At 43.1% G+C, this 22,523-nt stretch overlaps 1 protein-coding gene across 3 annotated transcripts in view; it reads right to left on the minus strand.

The window, feature by feature from the left end:
- Nucleotides 1–22,523, minus strand: part of LOC112217391 (glutamate receptor ionotropic, kainate 2-like) — a 202,341-nt gene that overhangs the window by 39,220 nt on the left and 140,598 nt on the right. For all 3 annotated transcript variants that reach the window (XR_006079246.1, XR_006079245.1, XM_042300585.1), the window contains exons 9-12: nt 11,661–11,774; nt 6,689–6,808; nt 6,298–6,384; nt 5,157–5,380 (exon numbers count right to left, since the gene is read on the minus strand). Coding sequence is in view for 1 of the 3 variants with exons in the window: in XM_042300585.1 (XP_042156519.1) it covers nt 5,157–5,380; nt 6,298–6,384; nt 6,689–6,808; nt 11,661–11,774 (545 nt within the window). In the remaining 2 variants the exon portion in view is untranslated. The remainder of the gene's footprint in view (nt 1–5,156; nt 5,381–6,297; nt 6,385–6,688; nt 6,809–11,660; nt 11,775–22,523) is intronic.

Genomic DNA, 22,523 nt, shown 5'->3' on the forward strand with positions numbered 1-22,523 from the left:
GACGCGAGTTGCCCAGTGACACGAGCCTGCCAGACAAGCTAAATGCCTTTTATACTCGCTTCGAGGCAAGCAACACTGAAGCATGTATGGGAGCACCAGCTGTTATGGATGACTGTGTGACAATGCTCCCGGTAGCCGATGTGAGCAAGACCTTTAAACAGGTCAACATTCACAAAGCCGTGGAGCCGGATGGACTCCCAGGACGTGTACTCAAAGCATGCGCGGACCAACTGGCAAGGGTCTTCACTGACATTTTCAACCTCTCCCTGACCGAGTCTGTAATACCTACATGTTTCAAGCAGACCACCATAGTCCCTGAGCCCAAGGAAGCAAAGGTAAAATGCCTAAATGGCTACCGCCTTGTAGCACTCACATCTGTAGCCATGAAGTGCTTTCAAGGGCTGGTCATGGCTCACATCAACAGCAGCATCCTGGATACCCTAGACCCACTCCAATTTGCATGCCGCCCCAACAGATCCACAGATGACGTAATCTCAATCACACTCCACACTGCCTTTTCCCACCTGGACAAAATGAACACCTATGTGAGAATGCTGTTCATTGACTACACCTCAGCGTTCAACACCATAGTGCCCACGAAGCTCATCCCTAAGCTAAAGACCCTGGGACTAAACACCTCCCTCTGCAACTGGATCCTAGACTTCCTGACGGGCCACCCCCAGGTGGAAAGGGTAGGCAACAACACGTCTGCCACGCTGATCCTCAACACTGGGGCCCCTCGGGGGTGTGAACTGAATCCCCTCCTGTCCACCCAAGACTGCATGGCCAAACATGACTCCAGCACCATCATTAAGTTCCAAAACACACCATGACAGTTGTGAAGCGGGCACGACAAAATCTTTTCCCCCTCAGGAGACTTAAAAGATTTGGCATGGGTCCCCAGATCCTCAAAAAGTTCTACAGCTGCACCATCGAGAGTATCCTGACCGGTTGCATCACCGCCTGGTATGGCAACTGCTCAGCATCTGACCATAAGACGCTACAGAGGGTAGTGCGTACGGCCCAGTACATCACTGGGACCAAGCTTCCTGCCATCCAGGACCTATATAATAGGCGGTGTCTGAGGAAAGCCCATAAAATTGTCAAAGACTCCAGTCACCCAAGTCATAGATTGTTTTCTCCGCTACCGCATGGCAAGCGGTACCGGAGTGCCAGGTCTATGACCAAAAGGCTCCTTAACAGCTTCTACCCCCAAGCCATAAGACTGCTGAACAATTAATAAAATGGCTACCAAACGTTTTACATTGACGACCCCCCCCTCCCCTCCATATGTTTTGTACACTGCTTACTACTCGCTGTTTATTATCTATGCATAGTCACTTCACCCCTAGATACATGTCCAATTACCTCAACTAACCTGTACCCCCGCACACTGACTCGGTACCCCCTGTATAAAGCCTCGTTATTGTTATGTTACTGTGTTACTTTTTATTATTTTTTACTTTAGTTTATTAGATAAATATTTTTCTTAACTCTTCTTGAACTGCACTGTTGGTTAAGGGCTTATAAGTAAGCATTTCAAGGTAAGGTCTACACTTGCTGTATTTGGCACATGTGACAAATAAAGGTTGATTTGATACGAACACACACACGCCGAGTTCCACACAGAATAACAAAATTATTCCTCTGCCTCTTCTCCTCCTCTGATCTTCTCTCATCATCCTCCTCTCCTATCCAGGGTCACAATAACCCAACAGGCATCAGCTGTCGGCTGGATTAAATTACTCTAGCCAGCTTTATAGATCGGTTTCTTTACTTGTCTCAGGGCATCTGAGGAGAGGTGTGTAAGAGAGAGAGAGAGAGAGCACGAGTGTGTGTGTGTGTGTGTGTGGTGTACATTGTGCGGCAGGCGCACGGTCGCCAGCGGTTACAAGGAGACAGTGTGTGTGTGTGTGTGTTGAAGAGAGAGCCCGAGGTGACACTGATATATACTTATCTAGGGTGTAAGCTGGCATGAGGAGCAATTACATGTTTACATGTAATGACAGGGGCCTTATTGCAAATGTCACATGCATAGTTTTCTGTGATATACACTGCTCTTTAAAATAAAGGGAACACTTAAACAACACAATGTAACTCCAAGTCAATCACACTTCTGTGAAATCAAACTGTCCACTTAGGAAGCAACACTGATTGACAATCAATTTCACATGCTGTTGTGCAAATGGAATAGACAACAGGTGGAAATTATAGGCAATTAGCAAGACACCCCCAATAAAGGAGTGGTTCTGCAGGTGGTGACCACAGACCACTTTTCAGTTCCTATGCTTCCTGGCTGATGTTTTGGTCACTTTTGAATGCTGGCTGTGCTTTCACTCTAGTGGTAGCATGAGACAGAGTCTACAACCCACACAAGTGGCTCAGGTAGTGAAACTCATCCAGAATGGCACATCAATGCGAGCTGTGGCAAGAAGGTTTGCTGTGTCTGTCAGCGTAGTGTCCAGAGCATGGAGGTGCTACCAGGAGACAGGCCAGTACATCAGGAGACGTGGAGGAGGCCGTAGGAGGGAAACAACCCAGCAGCAGGACCACTACCTCCGCCTTTGTGCAAGGAGGAGCAGGAGGAGCACTGCCAGAGCCCTGCAAAATGAACTCCAGCAGGCCACAAATGTGCATGTGTCTGCTCAAATGGTTAGAAACAGACTCCATGAGGGTGGTATGAGGGCCCGACATCCACAGGTGGGGGTTGTGCTTACAGCCCAACACCGTGTAGGATGTTTGGCATTTGCCAGAGAACACCAAGATTGGCAAATTCGCCACTGGCGCCCTTGTGCTCTTCACAGATGAAAGCAGGTTCACACTGAGCACATGTGACAGTGTGGAGACGCCGTGGAGAACGTTCTGCTGCCTGCAACATCCTCCAGCATGACCGGTTTGGGGGTCAGTCATGGTGTGGGGTGGCATTTCTTTGGGGGGCCGCACAGCCCTCCATGTGCTCGCCAGAGGTAGCCTGACTGCCATTAGGTACCGAGATGAGATCCTCAGACCCCTTGTGAGACCATATGCTGGTGTGGTTGGCACTGGGTTCCTCCTAATGCAAGACAATGCTAGACCTCATGTGGCTGGAGTGTGTCAGCAGTTCCTGCAAGAGGAAGGCATTGATGCTATGGACTGGTCCGCCCGTTCCCCAGACCTGAATCCAATTGAGCACATCTGGGACATCATGTCTCGCTCCATCCACCAACACCACGTTGCAACACAGACTGTCCAGGAGTTGGCGGATGCTTTAGTCCAGGTCTGGGAGGAGATCCCTCAGGAGACCATCCGGCACCTCATCAGGAGCATGTCCATGCGTTGTAGGGAGGTCATACAGGCACGTGGAGGCCACACACACTACTGAGCCTAATTTTTGACTTGTTTTAAGGACATTACATCAAAGTTGGATCAGCATGTAGTGTGGTTTTCCACTTTAATTTTGAGTGTGACCCCAAATCCAGACCTCCATGGGTTGATAAATTTGATTTCCATTGATAATTTGTGTGATTTTGTTGTCAGCACATTCAACTATGTAAAGAAAAAAGTATTTAATAAGAATATTTCATTCATTCAGATCTAGAATGTGTTATTTTAGTGTTCCCTTTATTTTTTTGAGCAGTGTATTTTGCGACTGTATACGTATGTGCTCTATGATTGAAAACACCCTCTGAGTGAATAAAGAGAGTAAAGAAATAACAAAATGTTGGAGGAAACCGTTTAGGAATGTGAAAAAATAGAATTCTGCCGATTATAGGAAAATAAGTTAGTTCCTTTTAGCCCTTCAAATGTAGGTGGAATGAGCTTTTAAACCCTTAGAGATCTGAAGTTTACCTGCTTTACCACTGACATATCTCCATCTATGGCTACACTACCGACTCTATTTGTAGGGGGTTAAAGAAAACGATATCCTTCACATATAGGGACTCAACCAGTCTGTCTGTAGGTCAATACTACAATTATGAGAGAGCAAGTTGACGCCTGGGCAGAAATCAGTACATCAGGCTTAGAGCTATTGCACATCAACACCCATATGGAGGACAGAGAGGAATAGTTATCTGATAAAGAAGACTATAGTACGGGCAAGATTGGTGTGATTTACTGGGTTCAAACCCAGGTTCCCTTAATTGCCATAGCACTGTTTAAGCCTGCTGAGCTAAAGTCTCTAAGACCAAGTCATCATGTTTCAAGCAAGGTTATTCATCACTAGAGTGTGGTTAAGGAAGTTTGTTATAATAAGTGAATCTGTTATACTAAGCACACTTTCATACACACACAATGTTGACACACAAACATGCTTGTACGCAGACAATGTTGCAGCTATATCTGAGTTCATTTGACTGTGTTTACTGTGTAAACTTAAAACCATGTAAAGGCTACATTGAACATATAGAGAAGCTTACTCAACATACCTTTGATAAAGATGACAATAAAATAAGTGCATATTCTGAACCAACTTAGGTGACAGTTGTTGCCTTCCTTTCAGGTGATCAAAAGGCCAGTAACATTTGGAAGACGTGTATTAACCACAAAACTCTTGGGGTCTAACCAAAGATCAATCAACAGCTGGCAACCTAGAGTTCTGGGGTTAATGAACACTTTTCTACACTAGCAAAGGCTCCAGGGGAATTCTACCAAAAAGCGGGCAACATTGGGCATGGGATGTCATAATGGCATCATATTGTTATTGTAAACTGGTTTTACGGATGCCGAAACGTCAGATAACAACCATCTAAAGATGTATTTTTTGCAACCAGAAAAATAAGTATTACTCTACTTATAATAGCTGTATAAACACACTGTACTCAGATCCTAACACTGAACAAACCAATATATAACCAAAGGCCAGGCAAGGTCATAGGTTACTTATATAGTGCTTTAGCTCTACCTCACTTGATTGTTTCATATTTCCCTCAGTCTGGGGTTAAGCCAGGGCATGTCCACAGTACTTTACATAAGATAGCTTTACATGAACTTAAGGGCATATGTACTGCCTCAGTCAGCCGGACTTAATCCACACACTGTCAAAGCTTTCCTGTGGGGCATAGAGTTGGTTTCACAGGTAGAATAACTTCACACTCTGAGCTTGTACTAGTATCGTAAGACAGAGAGAAAAGCCACTGTCTGGGTTGTGAAAGCGAGCGGTGAGGGATGCATGTTACCTGGCTATGACAAACAGCACACAACTGACACCCAAGTAAGCCAGCAGAATATACATCCAGATATCGGGTGAGAGGGGGTTGAGGAAGGAGAAGACACCCGGGTTGGTTCCGTTGGGCTTGCGGTAGAGGATACTTATCCCCAGGGTCATGAAGGGCTTGGAGAAGTCGATGACCTTCTCCCTCACATAGGTAATGGCCAAAGGAGCCACCACTAGGTCTGCTTTCTGTGGACAGAGATCAGGGAAGGAATTGGAGTCCACCAATCAGAAGCTGTGGTATCACATCAAAACCAATCAAATTAGGACACACATTGGGAGGTGGGTGTAGTCCACCAATTAGGGGATATGGTATCAAATTAGAACAAATACAATTTGGACATAGATTGTGGGGTGGAGATAGTCGACCAATCAGGGGCTGTGGTATCACATTAGTTTCTTGTAAGCCCCGGTTTCTATCAGATATAGGATCTCCTCTCTGTCAACACTTTGACCAGTCACTGAGAATGTGTGGAAGATCCTAGGACAAGGGAAAAATCAGTGAAGTCATTTAAAACTAGGTTGTTATTGTAAATTAGTTTAGGTCCTGGATGCTGATTGGCTGAAAGCCATGGTACATCAGACAATATACCACGGGTATGTCGCAAAAATACATGTTTACTGTTCTGTTTATGTTGGTAACCAGTTCGTAATAGCAATAAGGGAGTGTGTGGTATATGGCTAATATACTGTGCCACAGCTAAGGGGTGTATCCAGGCACTTCACTTCGCGTCGTGCCTAAGAACAGCCCTTAGCCGTGGTATATTGGCCATATACCTCACCCCCTCTGGCCTTATTGCTTGAATTTAAAACTTGTTCTCAATGACTTACCTTGCTAAATAAATATGCAATATGAGAAATGTGCAAGACTTGGTGGGAACTGGGAAGTCAAAGGACTAAAAATCGTCCTTATTATAATTGGTGCACTGTAGACCCAAACAGACCCTATAAAGTCAAAATCTCTGGACCTATTCAAAGCCCATTCTCCATTGTATCCATTATCTTCCAAACCGTATCCATTATCTGCCAAACCGTATCCTCATCACCACAGCAACACACCAATAACCACCACAGGAACCATGAGACTCCTCCACTCCACTACTCACGTGGTCCATGAGCTCCCTGACCATGCCATTCCACTGGCCCGTGCTCTCCTCCAGCGCCCCATACTTGCCGTCCTCCACCAGGTGCACCTAATAATAATAATATTATTATTAATTAATTATTATTATTATTATTATTATTATTATTATTATTATTATTATTATTATTATTATTATTAACCCTCTATTATTAATAATAATAATAATAATAATAATAATAATAATAATGTGATATTAATTATAAAAGTAACAAGAAAAATAATATATGCCATTCAGTAAACACTTGTAGTATGTGCATTCATTTTCATACTGTTCCCCCATGGAGATCAAACCCATAACCCTGGCATTGCAAGCCCCATGCTCTACCAACTGAGCCACATGGAAAGCCACTCACCTCATAGTGAAAGCCCAGGATCCCCGAGAGCTCGCGGAGCAGGTCGATGCAATAGCCCTCGAAGCGGTCGTTTCCGTACAGTGGCTTGTCGGACTTTTTGAACATCACATAGGGCTCCACCTGTTAAGGAAAGATGGGGGTGGGAGGGATGGGGAGAAGGTAGAGTGAAAGAGGGAGGAGGAAGAAAGGAGGGAGAGGGTGGAAAGGGGGCGAGAGGTAGAGACAGAAAGGAGGAAGAGGCAAAGGGAGGGGTTATGAGTAGAGAGAGGGGGATGAGAAAAGACCAAGGAGAGTGATAGAAGGAGAAGAAGAAAGGAAGGAGAGGGAAATGAAGGGGGTAAAGACAAATAGAGTCGGTAGGAGGCGAGAGAGAGGTAGAGATAGGGATGAGAAAAGACAAAAAGGACAAGAAAGAGAATGATGTCAAAAGAGAGCAGAGAAAAAAATACATGATACTCCAGCTATGGGGCAGCAGGTAGCCTAGCAGATAGCATGGCAGTTAAAGTGGAACTGACAACATTTTAGAAACCTGAAATTATATTCAAATATGTATTCAGACCCCTTCCCTTTTTCCACATTTTGTTACGTTTCAGCCTTATTCAAAAGGATTGTGTCAAGGCACAGATATGGGGAGGGCACCATGTCTGCAGCATTGAAGGACCCCAAGAGCACAGTGGCCTCCATCATTCTTAAATGGAAGTTTGAAACCACCAAGATTCTTCCTAGAGCTGAGCAATCAGGGAGAAGGGCCTTGGTCAGGGAGGTGACCAATAACCCGATGGTCACTCTGACAAAGCTCCAGAGTTCCTCTGTGGAGCTGGGAGAAACTTCCAAAAGGACAACCATCTCTGCAGCACTTCGGCAATGATTGTAGAGTTGCCAGACGGAAGCCACCCCCCAGTAAAAGGCACCGGACAGCTTGGAGTTTGCCAAAAGGCACCTAAAGGACTCAGACCATGAGAATCAAGATTATCTGGTCTGATGAAACCAAGATTGAACTATTTTGGTCAGGTTGAGGGAAAGATGAACAGAGCAAAGTACAAAAAAATCCTTTACATTTTTTTTTTTTTTCGTGGTATCCAATTGTTTTTAGTAGCTACTATCTTGTCTCATCGCTACAACTCCCGTATGGGCTCGGGAGAGACGAAGGTTGAAAGTCGTCCGATACACAACCTAACCAAGCTGCACTGCGATCCAACCCGGAAGCCAGCCGCACCAATGTGTCAGAGGAAACACTGTGCACCTGGCAACCTTGGTTAACGCGCACTGTGCCCGGCCCGCCACAGGAGTCGCTGGTGCACGATGAGACAAGGATTTCCCTACCGGCCAAACCCTTCCTAACCCGGACGACGCTAGGCAAACCTCCCGGTCGCGGCCGGTTACGACAGAGCCTAGGCGCGAACCCAGAGTCTCTGGTGGCACAGCTGGCGCTGCAGTACAGCACCCTTAACCACTGCACCACCCGGGAGGCCTACAGAGAGATCCTTAATGAAAACCTGCTCCAGAGTGCTCAGGACCTCAGACTGGGGCGAAGGTTCACCTTCCAACAGGACAATGACCTTAAGCACACAGCGAAGACAACGCATGCGTTGCTTCGTGACAAGTCTCTGGCTGGGCCACTCAATGTCCTTGAGTGGCACAGCCAGAGCGTGGTCTTGAACCCGAACAAACATCTCTGGAGAGACCTGAAAATAGCGTCATACCCAAGAAGACTACAGGCTGTAATTGCTGCCAAAAGAGCTTCAACAAAGTACTGAGTAAAGAGTCTGAATACTTTTGTAAATGTTATTTCTTTTTTTCATTTTAATACATTTGCAATGTCTAAATACCTGTTTTTGCTTTGTCAGTATGGGGTATTGTGTGTAGATTGATGAGGGAAAAAACGATTGAATCAATTTTAGAATAAGGCTGTTACGTAACAATATGTGGAAGAAGTCAAGGGGTCTGAATACTTTACGAATGCACTATACATTGTTTACATTGTCTGACAAGCAAGCACTTGGATATGGTCATTTTCACGTTTTCATAAAATGTTTGGGGATGACGAAAGTAAAGCATTGGTGAAGATTCTATAGCAATATAGAGTGGGAAAGCGGTTGTGCATTTGGACAATTTATAGACACCGCAGTAAATAAAACCTAATAAAAACATATCAGTCTTGTCCAGGACTGGACTCAGACTGGTGCGCCATAGCTAATCAGAGCTTCAGTAGGCCTATATGCATGCATTACGTTTGGGGGAGAGGAGGTAACATGAAGATCCTACTACTACAAAGGTTGGCTTACTGGATATCCTCTAAAAACATTGACCCCTAGTGGTCTGAATATTGACTTGGATCTCAGGCCCTTCTTATGACCACATTTTCCTATATGAACAAGTCTTATAAATGTAAAAAAAACATTTTTACATCTTATTAGAGTACACCTGATAGGCCCCCTGTTGATGCTCATTATATTTTAAAGTTGAACCAAAAGATTACAAAAATGAAATACCACATTATGTGAAATTGAATGAAACAATAATATGTTGATGCTAATATGACGTACAATATTCCATTATGTTTCTATATGATAACAGTACCGTAATATATTTAATATGTCATATACTATTTTTTTAACAGTTTCACTAATTAATTTTAATGAACTTAATCATTATGACACACCCCTCACTACTGTCATTGGTTCCACTAATTGCACAGTGTGTCTACATAACCTGGTTCAAGTATTCATGACATTACCCTGAGGAAGACACAGTGATGCCGAAACGTTGGTAAATACCCATTAAATTGCTGGGAGATTATACATGGAGTGTGCAACTTTTTGATTTTGATAGTTTAGTTTATTCGCCGTTAGTAAGCACCTCCACACAAACTATTATTCTGGGTGTGGGCCAGCTCATGTTTTTTATTTTTATGAAATACATTTTACCAAGACAAATAATATTCTTCATGTCTTGAATTATTCAGTAGAGTCTCTCTCTAACATGGGATTAACATTATATCCAAAAAGTCATATTTCGTAACCTAATACATCCGACAATAAGCACCGAGCTCTGTTGACAGAGCGGTGCTGCTCCCTCACAACTTTTAAATTTTACATGTTGTGGTGGTTGTCTGCAAAGTTGTTTCCGTGGGTCACAAAAAGCTAAATTAGCATGAATTAAGCGAGCTGAATTAAACGTAAAAGGCTTTGAAAATAAAAAGTACGCTCAGTGCCTAATTTACATTTCACCGAGATACAAAAACAAGCGAGAGACAACTTCTAAAAAGAACAGGAATTTAGCATAAAGAAAAGTACTGAAATATGAAAATACAAGTTATGTCTCAAAATCTTACTTCTACACAACTGTTAAAAATGAGAAGGCACTTCACTTTTAAAGAAAAGCACATTTTTGGTCCAATTAAATAACATCAAATTGATCATAAATACAGTGTAGACATTGTTAATGTTGTAAATGACTATTGTAGCTGGAAACAGCTGATTTTTTATGGAATATCTACATACGAGTACAGAGGCCAATTATCAGCAACCATCACTCCTGTGTTCCAATGGCACATTGTGTTAGTTAATCCAAGTTTATCATTTTAAAAAGCTAATTGATCATTAGAAAACCCTTTTGCAATTATGTTAGCACAGCTGAAAACTGTCTCTAACCAGAATAGAAAGAGTGGGAGGCCCTGGTGCAGAACTGAGCAAGAGGACAAGTGCATTAGAGTGTCTAGTTTGAGAAACAGATGCCTCACAAGTCCTCAATGAGCAGCTTCATTAAATAGTACCCGCAAAACACCAGTCTCAACTTCAACAGTGAAGAGGCGACTCCGGGATGCTGGCCTTCTAGGCAGAGTTGCAAAGAAACTTCCTCCTACAACAGGACAATGACACTAAGCTCCAAACTATGCAAGAACTATTTAGGGAAGAAGCAGTTATCTGGTATTCTGTCTATAATGGAGTGGCCAGCAGTCACCAGATCTCAACCCTATTGAGCTGTTGTGGGAGCAGCTTGACCGTATGGTACGTTAAGAAGTGACCATCAAACCAATCCAATTTGTGGGAGGTGCTTCAGGAAGCATGGGGTGAAATCTCTTCAGATTACCTCAACAAATTGACAACTAGAATGCCAAAGGTCTGCAAGGCTGTAATTGCTGCAAATGGAGGATTCTTTGAAGCACATTAGCACATTTCTTTGACCAGGGTGCATAGCATGGTGCCATTGACAGAGATATTATAGAAAGGAGATAGGAACCCACTAAATGAAGGAACGTGTAACACCCCACACAGCAGACTGTCGACCAATCGCGTGCAAATGGTCATGCTATGTCATGCGGTTGCTAAACTAATCCCCTCTCATATGTCGAGAAACGTGCCTATTTTCCTGGAAAGTACGTAATGTCACACTTCCAAAGCTATACGATATTACACAGCAAGTTCATTATCTCACATCTCGGAAAATATTTGTAATGTTGTACTTCTTGTTGATGAAATTCATGCTAATGTTGGGTTTTTGAGCTAGCGTCCAATAGACAACCATGCACTCCTTGTCCCAGATTCGCCCAGAATGCACCGCACGACCAATACCGTAGCATGGGCATTGTTTCCCATCTCCTCAAAAGTATATCTGCCACTGTGAATGTCACCCTGTTGGGAACATCGACCTGCAGGTTGAACATGGTGAGATTGTAGACTCCTAAATTGATAGTGCAGTTTGTTTAGGCGATTTTACGTCACCAAAATTAAACATTTGTTCACAAAAAATATTGTTCTGACATATTAGTGTTATTTAACACTGTAAATCAAAGGAATGAGTTGTTTCGGGTGGATTTTCCCCCTAAAATACTATTTGACCCATTTGTCGTTTTTTGATTGGGCACCCGACTGATTCACTCTCTCCTCTTAGTCGTCATGACTTCAGTGATCCTGCTGTGTGCAGATGTGAGGCCGCAGAAAGAAAGAGAACTAGCCAAATGTACGTTTACCAGTATGGTGGAGACGCGGAGGGATTTGTTAGCCAGAGAGTCAGTGATGTTAGTCGTCTTGCTCTTGTGGTTCTCTGTCATGTTCAGCCCACTGGGAGGGTCCCATGTTCCAATCTGTTGGGGAAACATATGATCCCTGCATGTGATAAAATGGTACTGTATATGCATACACAGACAGACATGAGTTGTGAACACACGCACCAGTGGTATAAAGTCGCTAGGGAAAGTCTACACACCCCTTGCACGGTCTTCACATTTTAATGCCTTAAAATGTCATCTAAAAAGGGATTACATTGGATTACTCCTACCAATCTACTCCACATTTTCAAAGTAAATGACAAATTATACAACATTTTCCAAATGAATAACAAAAATATAATTGAAGATGTATTGATTGATTGAAAATACAGACGATCAACAACACTGCATTCACTCCACATTACTGGCCTGTATGGCAAAGTTAAAAGGAAGCATGTGTTAAAGAATCCACTCCAAATCTTTCATTCTGTTTGCAACAAGGCCCTTAAGTAATAAGGCAAGACAACATATGAAATATGGTTTTTGGGGGCCATAAAGAAAAAAATCCAATACAACACAAAAGCCTACAATACAAATGCCAGGAAAGCCTGTCTTTTCAAGTATTGTGGTGGCAGCATCGCGATATGGGTATGCTATCACCAGCAGGGACTGGGGAGTTTGTCAGGTTCAAAATAAATATGAAAGGAGCAGAGGGGGCTGCAAATGTTCTTATTTTACAAGTTGGATTTGAAGATGAAAATTCAAAATACACAAAATAATAAGAACATTCATATTTATTCAATGATATCTGTATGTATTTTGTTGTGCTTGATATTTGAGCGATTTAATTAAGCATTTTCTTTTTATAAAATCGCTTTTTTAAAATAAAAGCTACAATTCTAAACTGTTTGAATGACAAGAGTGATGATCAAGGGGGCAGAGTTTTTACCACCATCATTGGGCTTAGGGCCAAAGTTTGGCCACAGCCTCAGTGAAGCAATGGCCAGTGAAAGAGTAGATACTGTATGAGATCTAACCTCCACATCATAGAAGGATACCTGACCCTCCTCATAATCCAAAAATTCTCCCACCTTCTGGGGCTTCTCTCTGAGGAGTGGGACAGCATGTTTATCAAGAGCTTCATGCTAATTTCCCTTCATCAGCCATATCGTCCAGTAGCCATTCTCAAGTCTCAGACAAATGTTTCTCTTCCTGTTGATGGACTCTTTTGTCACTCCTAAACCCCAATCAGTCTCCCCCTGCACCTCATAGTAAAATTGAGGAGAAGCCCTTCTTTCCTAGGACACACACACACACTCTTTTGGGGTTTTCAATGAGATTGTCTTCTGGTTGAAAACGTCTTTACTGTCCTCAGAATAAGAGTGGGGTGTGCTGTACCAGGGTCAGCTCCAAGTGATTTTCATTTTCAAAATCTGTTCCAAATTATTCCCACGCATTTGTTTTTTTTGTTTTTTTTCACCTTTATTTAACCAGGTAGGCCAGTTGAGAACAAGTTCTCATTTACAACTGGCCAAGATCAAGCAACAAAAACAACAGTTACACATAAACAAAGTCAATAAAACAAAAGAAAAAAATAAATATGTACAGTGTAGTGTGTGCAAATGTAGAAGAATAGGAAGGTACGCAATTTTTATTGATTTATTTCACCTTTATGTAACCAGGTAGGCTAGTTGAGAACACCTTTATGTAACCAGGTAGGCTAGTTGAGAACACCTTTATGTAACCAGGTAGGCTAGTTGAGAACACCTTTATGTAACCAGGTAGGCTAGTTGAGAACAAGTTCTTATTTACCACTGTGACCTGGCCAAAATCAAGCAAAGCAGTGCAACACAAACAGAGTTACACATGGAATAAACAAACACACAGTCAATAATACAATAGAGAAAGTCTAAATGCAGTGTGTGCAAATGAGGTAGGATAAGAGGGGTGAGGCAATAAATAGGCCTTAGTGGTGAAAAAATGACAGTATGGAAAATTAAACACTGGGATGATGGATGTGCAGAAGATGAGTGTGCAAGTAGAGATACTGGGGTGCAAAGGAGCAAAATAAATAACAGTATGGTGATGAGGTAGTTGGATCGGCGATTTACAGATTGGCTATGTACAGGTGCAGTGATCTGTGAGCTGCTCTGACAGCTGGTACTTAAAGCTAGTGAGGGAGTTAAGTCTCCAGCTCCAGTGATTTTTGCAGTTCGTTCTAGTCTTTGGCAGCAGAAAACTGTTTGGAAAGGCGGTCGAAGGAGGAATTGGCTTTGGGGGTGACCAGTGAAATAGACCTGCTGGAGTGCGTGCAATGGGTGGGTGCTGCTATGGTGACCAGTGAGCTGAGATAAGGCGGGGCTTTACCTAGCAACGACTTATTGATGACCTGGAGCCAAAGGATTTGGCGACGAATATGAAGTGAGGGCCAGCTAACGAGAGCATACAGATCGCAGTGGTGGGTAGTACAGTGGGGCAAAAAAGTATTTAGTCAGCCACCAATTGTGCAAGTTCTCCCACTTAAAAAGATGAGAGGCCTGTAATTTTCATCATAGGTACACTTCAACTATGACAGACTAAATGAGAAGAAAAAAAATCCAGAAAAATCACAGACTGCATCCAATTAGCTGAGTAGAGGGTTGGAGGCTATTCTGTAAATTACATCGCCAAAGTCAAGGATCGGTAGGATAGTCAGTTTTACGAGGGTATGTTTGGCAGCATGAGTGAAGGATGCTTTGTTTTGCGAAATAGGAGCCGATTCTAGATTTAATTTAGGATTGGAGATGCTTAATGTGAGTCTGGAAGGAGAGTTTACAGTCTAACCTGACACCTAGGTATTTGTAGTTATCCACATATTCTAAGTCAGAACCGTCCAGAGTAGCGATGCTGGACAGGTGGGTAGGTGTGGGCAGCGATCGGTTGAAGAGCATGCATTTAGTTTTGCTTGCATTTAAGAGCAGTTGGAGGCCACGGAAGGAGAGTTGTATGGCATTGAAGCTCGTCTGTAGGTTAGTTAACACAGTGTCTGAAGAAGGGCCAGAAGTATACAGAATGGTGTCATCTGTGTAGAGGTGGATTAGAGAATCACCAGCAGCAAGAGCGACATCATTGATGTATACAGAAAAAAAAAAAAAGAGTCGGCCCGAGACTTGAACCCTGTGGCACCCCCATAGAGACTGCCAGAGGTCCGGACAACCGGCCCTCCGATTTGACACACTGAACTCTATCAGAGAAGTAGTTGGTGAACCAGGCTAGGCATTCATTTGAGAAACCAAGGCTGTTGAGTCTGCCGATAAGAATATGGTGATTGACAGAGTCGAAAGCCTTGGCCAGGTCGATGAATACAGCTGCACAATAATGTCTCTTATCGATGGCAGTTATGATATCGTTTAGGACCTTGAGCGTGGCTGAGGTGCACCCGTGACCAACTTGGAAACCAGATTGCATAGCGGAGAAGGTACAGTGGGATTCGAAATGGTCGGTGATCTGTTTGTTAAATTGCCTTTCCAAGATCTTAGAAAGGCAGGGTAGGATCGATATAGGTCTGTAGAAGTTTGGGTCTAGAGTGTCTCCCCCTTTGAAGAGGGGGATGACTGTGGCAGCTTTCCAATCTTTGGGGACCTCAATAAATAGGCCATAGAAGCGAAATAATTACAATTTAACATTAACACTGGAGTGAAAGATGTGCAGATGATGATGTGCAAGTAGAGATACTGGGGTGCAAAAGAGCAAGAGGGTAAGTAATAATATGGGGATGAGGTAGTTGGGTGTGCCATTTACAGATTGGTTGCGTACAGGCACAGTGATCGGTAAGCTGCTCTGACAGCTGATGCTTAAAGTCGGAGAGGGAGATATAAGACTCCAGTTTCTGTGATTTTTGCAATTCGTTCCAGTCATTGGCAGCAGAGAACTGAAAGGAAAGGCGGCCAAAGGAAGTGTTGGCTTTGGGGATAACTAGTGAAATATAGCACTGCTCCAGCAGGTATGTGTGGGTGTTAATATGGTGACCAGTGAGCTGAGATAAGGTGGGGCTTTACCTAGCAAAGACTTATAGATGACCTGGAGCCAGTGGGTTTGGCATAATAGAGAGATACAGTGTACAAAACATTAAGAACATCTGCTCTTTCCATGACCTAGAATGACCAGATCAAATCAAATGTATTTGTCACACATGGTTAGCAGATGTTAATGCGAGTGTAGCGAAATGCTTCTAGTTCCGACAATGCAGTAATAACCAACGAGTAATCTAACCTAACAATTCCGAAACTAGTACCTTATATAAACACACGTGTAAAAGGGATAAAGAATATGTACATAAAGATATGAATAAGTGATGGTACAGAACGGCATAGGCAAGATGCAGTAGATGGTATCGAGTACAGTATATACATATGAGTAATGTAGGGTATGTAAACAAAAGTGGCATAGTTTAAAGTGGCTAGTGATACATGTATTACATAAAGGTGCAGTAGATTATATAAAGTACAGTATATACATATGAGATGTGTAATGTAGGGTGAAAGCTATGACCCCACATTGATGTCACTTGTTAAATCCAATTCAATCACTCTGAAGGGGAGGAGACGGGTAAAAGAAGGATTTTTAAGCCTTGAGACAGCTGAGACATGGATTGTGTATTTATGCCATTCAGAAGGTGAATGGGCAAGACAAAATATTGAAGTGCCTTTGAACGGGGTATGGTGGTAGATGCCAGGCGCACTGGTTTGAGTGTGTCGAGAACTGAAACGCTGCTGTGTTTTTCACGCTCAACAGTTTCCCGTGTGTCCCTTCCCGGATAACGTAGGCTAATACAATTAGCATTAGGTAACAAGAACTTTTCCCAGGTCATAGACATATTCGATATTGGCAGAAAGCTAACTGCACTGTCCAATTTACAGTAGCTATTACAGTGAAATAATACCATGCGATTGTTTGAGGAGAATTGAGGAGAGCACAATCTGGAACATGAAAAGTTATTAATCTTAGAACTACCCATCCCGGATCCGGGAGAATTGTCATCAACTACCCTAATTAGCATAGCGCAACGGTCAAAAAAATATTACTAGAAAATATTCATATTCATGAAATCACAAGTGAAATATAGTGAATGTCATCTCAGATTTTGAAATTATGCTTTACAGCTAAAGCAAGACAAGCGTTTGTGTAAGTTTATCGATAGCCTAGCATAGCATTATGTCCAGCTAGTCCAGCTTATTGACCAAATACTTATTTTCCACCATAATTTGCAAATACATTCATTCAAAAAATCCAGAAAATCACATTGTAGGTTCTCTAATTTTGTCTGTCATAGTTGAAGTGTACCTATGATGAAAATTACAGGCCTCTCATCTTTTTAAGTGGGAGAACTTGCACAATTGGTGGCTGACTAAATACTTTTTTGCCCCACTATAATAGGCAGTGTCAGAGGAAAGCCCATAAAATTGTCACCCAAGTCATAGATTGCTACCGCACGGAAAGCCGTACCGGAGCGCCAAGTCTAGGACCAAAAAGCTCCTCATCAGCGTCTACCCCCAAGCCATAAAACTGCTGAACAATTAATAAAATCGCCACCGGACAATTTACATTGACCCCCCCTCCCTTTTGTACACTGCTGCTACTCGCTGTTTGTTATCTGTGCATAGTGACTTCACAGCCAACTTTTTTACCTTTATTTAACTAGGCAAGTCAGTTAAGAACAAATTCTTATTTTCAATGACGGCCTAGGAACAGTGGGTTAACTGCCTTGTTCGGGGGCAGAACGACAGATTTTTACCTTGTCAACTCGAGAATCGGTTACAAGTCCAACGCTCTAACCACTAGGCTACCTGCCTCTCCACCTACATGTACAAATTACCTCAACTAACCTGTACCCCCGCACACCGACTCGGTACCGGTGACTCTTGTATATGTTATTGTTATTCTTAGTGTTACTTTATATTATTACTTTGTTTGTCTACTTGGTAAATATTTTCTTAACTCTTCTTGAACTGCACTGTTGGTTAATAAGGTCTTGTAAGTAAGAATTTCACGGTATAGTCTACACCTGTTGTATTTGGCGCATGTGACAAAGCTTGATTAGATTTGATATCCTCTGTTGCTCCTCAGAAGCAAAACGAGGAGGCAAAAAGAGAAATAGCTCAAATCTAAGGACACGTAGGCCATAGTGATGACTTTCAGGGCAAAGGCCACATTTGGGCAAACTGAGTACAGGAAGGGCGTAGGGAAAACGTGTGGATGTCCCAAACAACTTTAGCCGAGGCCAAAGCCATGAGCAGGGAAGCTGTGTAGGAGATCCACCGACTCCAGAGGCTCAAAGGGCACACTATGCCTCAAACTAGCGGCAAGCCCCATGTGGGTGTGATAGGTTTACAAACTGGCGTGACCCAACATACACCTTATAGGAACCACACAACCTGGGGGTGAGCCCCCATGTGGCTCCATCAACTCCCACATGACATGTGGAGATAGCGGCCAAGCACACTTTTAAAGAGAAACCAGCTCTTTATCTTGTCACCAGAGCTCAAACACTTGCCACTTATACACATACAGCCCTCTCGTGGAAGACGCCCAAGCGGACTGAATGGTAGAAATAACATTCGGAAGTAAACCTCTAGCTATCAGATTGGCCCTCTCAGGGGCCAAGCCCATAGGAACCAAATATTTGGCTTGGGCCCCCGAAGGCATGTTGGGGACTGGTTTAGGTGGTGAGATGCATCCAAGCGCGTGGCTAGCACCCAGAAATGAAACAGCCACATTAATAATAGTCCCAGGGGAATGACCAATATCTTAGAAGCCATCATCTCCAGTAGGCGCAGGAACTGGAGACCCAGGAATGGAATGCACGGCAATGGGGTTAAACAGCTCTTTTTCCCTTTTTTTTTTTTTTTTTTTTTTTAACAGAAAATGGGACACCACCCTGGATGTGTGTAACACTGCTTGATCTCTTCACTCTGTTGCTATTAGCCAATCGTCCAGATAGGCCAACACCCCCTCAGACCGTGGCCCCGAACGGGTGCCAGAGCCGCCTCAATCACCTTTGAAAAGATGCAAGAGGAGAGGGACAAGCCGAACAGGAGGACCAAACACACAGAAATATTCTGTAACTAGGCCACATGCAATTATATATCCTTTTGAGCCGGGACATATGGACCGTAACAGCCGCTGGTTTGTGAGCATTTTGGAGGTGCAAACTGAGATGCTCGCCGAGGACACATTCGTCTCGGAAGGGGAAGAAAAAAAAAATTGTCCCGACCCAGAGAAACTCTGGAGCTATGTCAGATTGACAATCGGGTTCTTGGTCACCTCCCTGACCAAGGCCCTTCACCCCTGAATGCTCAGATTGGCCTTGCAGCCAGCTCTAGGAAGAGTCTTGGTGGATCCAAACTTCTTCCATTTAAGAATGATGGAGGCCACTGTGTTCTTGGAGCCCTTCAATGCTGCAGAAATGTTTGGGTACCCTTCCCCAGATCTGTGCTTCAACACAATGCTGTCTCATAGCTCTACGGACAATTCCTTTCACCTCATGGCTTGGTTTTTGCTCTGACAACTGTGGGACCTTATAGACAAGTGTGTGCCTTTCCAAATCATGTCCAGTCAATTGAATTTACCACAGGTGGAATCGAATCTCATAGCAAAGGGTCTGAAAAAGCAAAAACGGGGTTTCAGACATTTTGTCATTATGGGGTATTGCTGATGATTTTTATTTAATCAATTTTAGAGTGTGGCTGTAACATAACAAAATGTGGAAAAAGTCAAGGGGTCCTTAGACTTTCCGAAGGCCCTGTATTTATTTTTAAATTTACAGTTCCGTTCAAAAGTTTGGGGTCACTTAGAAATGTCCTTGTTTTTGAAAGAAAAGCACTTTTTTGTCCATTAAAATAACATCAAATTGATCGGAAATACAGTGTAGACATTGTTAATGTTGTAAATGACTATTGTAGCTGGAAACGGCAGATTTTTTAAATGGAATATCTACATAGGCGTACAGAGGCCCATTATCAGCAACCATCACTCCTGTGTTCCAATGACACATTGTGTTAGGTAATCCAAGTTTATCATTTTAAAAGGCTAATTGATCATTAGAAACCCTTTTGCAATTATGTTAGTACAGCTGAAAACTGTTGTACTGATTAAAGAAGCAATAAAAACGGGCCTTTTTAGACTAGTTGAGTATCAGCATTTGTGGGTTCGATTACAGTGTAACGGTTTTGACTTGAGGTTATTATTTATAGGGGTGCCAGGTAGGTTGTGCCTACCAGAGAAAAACATTGGTTTCTCCTTTTGGTTTGGGAGGGAATGAGTCCCATCTGGTCCGTCAAGTCTACACCAATACAAAGGACTTATGTAAAAGTCAGGATGGAAATAAACTTTTCATAAACTTCAAGAACAACTATTCTTTTGCGTGGGTTGTATTATCAACATAAATGATTACACATACATATAATATAACACAATCAGTTCTGGTTCCTCCAGAAATGTCCTGTACCTCGGGCTTAAAAAGAGTCCAGCCCGGTAAAGGAGTTCAGGGAACTCAAGTGACCTTAGTCACGCAATGTTTGTCCGTTCATACAAGTGTAGCGTAAACCCAGTATTAAACATACAATCAATATAACAATTATTTTACCACAACTATAAAGCGTATCAACTCTTACTAAGTCCTCAACTACAACTAACTACACAAATTATCACAGTATACATCAAATCAAATGAAATACCGTATACAAAAAGGTTGTAGTCAGACAATCCAATCCGCCAACAGATCTCCAGCGGAGAAAAGGCCACGAAGAACAGAGAGGTGTAGTCCACGGACGCAAAGAGTGGATCCGATCCTGGGTAAACTCTATTAGGCTACAAAACACACGTTAAAGGCAACAAAACAAACGGAATAGAGACGCTTCGGAACTTAGGGTTGAACTCATTCACGTCGTCTCCATCACAACCCCACTGTTGCGCAGCTGATGCTGGCTATTTAATTGGGACTTAAAGGGAAAGCACCCCATTGGAAGGAGCTGCACTGAGACGGTTCAGAAACATTCAGGGCCGTCACAACAGGGTCAAAATGGCCAGAAACAGATATATTTCTTCTGAAACTTGTCAGTCTATTCTTGTTCTGAGAAATTAAAGCTATTCAATGTAAGAAATTTCCCAGAAACTGAAGATCTCGTACAAAGCTGTGTACTACTCCCTTCACAGAACAGCATCAACTGGCCCTAACCAGAAGAGAAAGAGGAGTAGGAGGCCCCGGTGCACAACTGAGCAAGAGGACAAGTACATTAGAGTGAGAACTAGATTGAGAAGCAGACCCCTCACAAGTCCTCAACTGGCAGCTTCATTAAATAGTACCCGCAAAACACCAGTCTCAAAGTCAACAGTAAAGAGGCGACTCCGGGATGCTGGACTTCTAGGCAGAGTTCCTCTGTCCAGTGTCTATGTTCTTTTGCCCATCTTAATCTTTTCTTTTTATTGGCCAGTCTGAGATGTGGCTTTTTTTTTGCCGCGAAGTGGAAACGTCTAGGAGCAACAACAACTCAGCTGCAAAGTGGTCGGCCACACAAGAGCATAGAACGGGGCCGCTAAAAATGGCCTGTCTTTTGATGCAACACTCACTACCGAGTTCCAAACTGCCTCTGGAAACAACGTCAGCACAAGAACTGTTCATCGTGAGGTTTATGAAATGGGTTTCCATGGCCGAGCAGCTACACACAAGCCTAAGATCACCATGCGCAATGCCAAGTGTCGGCTGGAGTGGAGTAAAGCTCGCCACCAGTGGACACGGAGCAATGGAAACGTGTTCTCTGGAGTGATGAATTACGCTTCACCATCTGGCAGTCCAATGGACAAATCTGGGTTTGGCGGATCCCAGGGGAATGCGACCTGTTCCAATGGATAGTGCCAACGGTAAAGTTTGGTGGAGAAGCATTAATGGTCTGGGGCTGTTTTTCATGGTTCGGGCTAGGCCCCTTAGTTCCAGCGAAGAGAAATCTTAACGCTGCAGCATACAATGACATTCCAGACAATTCTGTGCTTCCAACTTGGGGTAACAGTTTAATGAAGGCCCTTTCGTGTTTCAGCATGACAATGCCCCCTTGCACAAAGCGAGGTCCATACAGAAATGGCTTGTCGAGATTGGTGTGAAAGAATTGACTGGCCTGCACAGAGCCCTGAACTCAACCCCCTTGAACACCTTTGGGAAGATTTGGAACGCCGACTGCGAGCCAGCCCTAATCGCCCAACATTAGTGCCTGACCTCACTAATGCTCTTGTGGCTGAATGGAAAAAGTCCCTGCAGAAATGTTCCAACATCTAGTGGAAAGCCTTTCCAGATGAGTGGAAAGGCTTCGCCTACAGTTCTGACTGTTCTACTGTAGCATATAACCTATTTCAGAGAAATGTAATCATACAATATTGTAAGAGCTTTCACTGTCTTATATGCCCCTTTTTTCATCCTATGGTTCTAACTTGGTGTACATGGTGAACACTGTAATAATGGCCTATGTTCTGAATTCTGTCACTGTACATTTAAAAAGTACTAAACAAATAGTTATATTGGAAAATGTTACGTCCGGATTGCCTCTTATCCACTTGTCGTCCCTTTAGGCCATAGTTTGTACATTTCAACTGTCAGTAGAAACCACATTTGTTTAAGGAAGTCAGTCATTTCAGCTATGTTTTTTTTAAAGGAAGTAAATGAGGATGAATGAACTGTTTCGCTGCCAGACAAGGCTGCTCTTATAGCCAGGTGTAATAGTGGTAAGGTGTTGGGGCTGCTGTTGGGACAGCTTTATGTAGACCCTTTGTGGGTTTGTGGGCACCGTTTGTCACCGTTATAGTGCAATTAATGTATTG

This window comes from Oncorhynchus tshawytscha, linkage group LG18 (genome assembly GCF_018296145.1).
Source record: "Oncorhynchus tshawytscha isolate Ot180627B linkage group LG18, Otsh_v2.0, whole genome shotgun sequence".
Classification (NCBI taxonomy): Eukaryota; Metazoa; Chordata; class Actinopteri; order Salmoniformes; family Salmonidae; genus Oncorhynchus; species Oncorhynchus tshawytscha.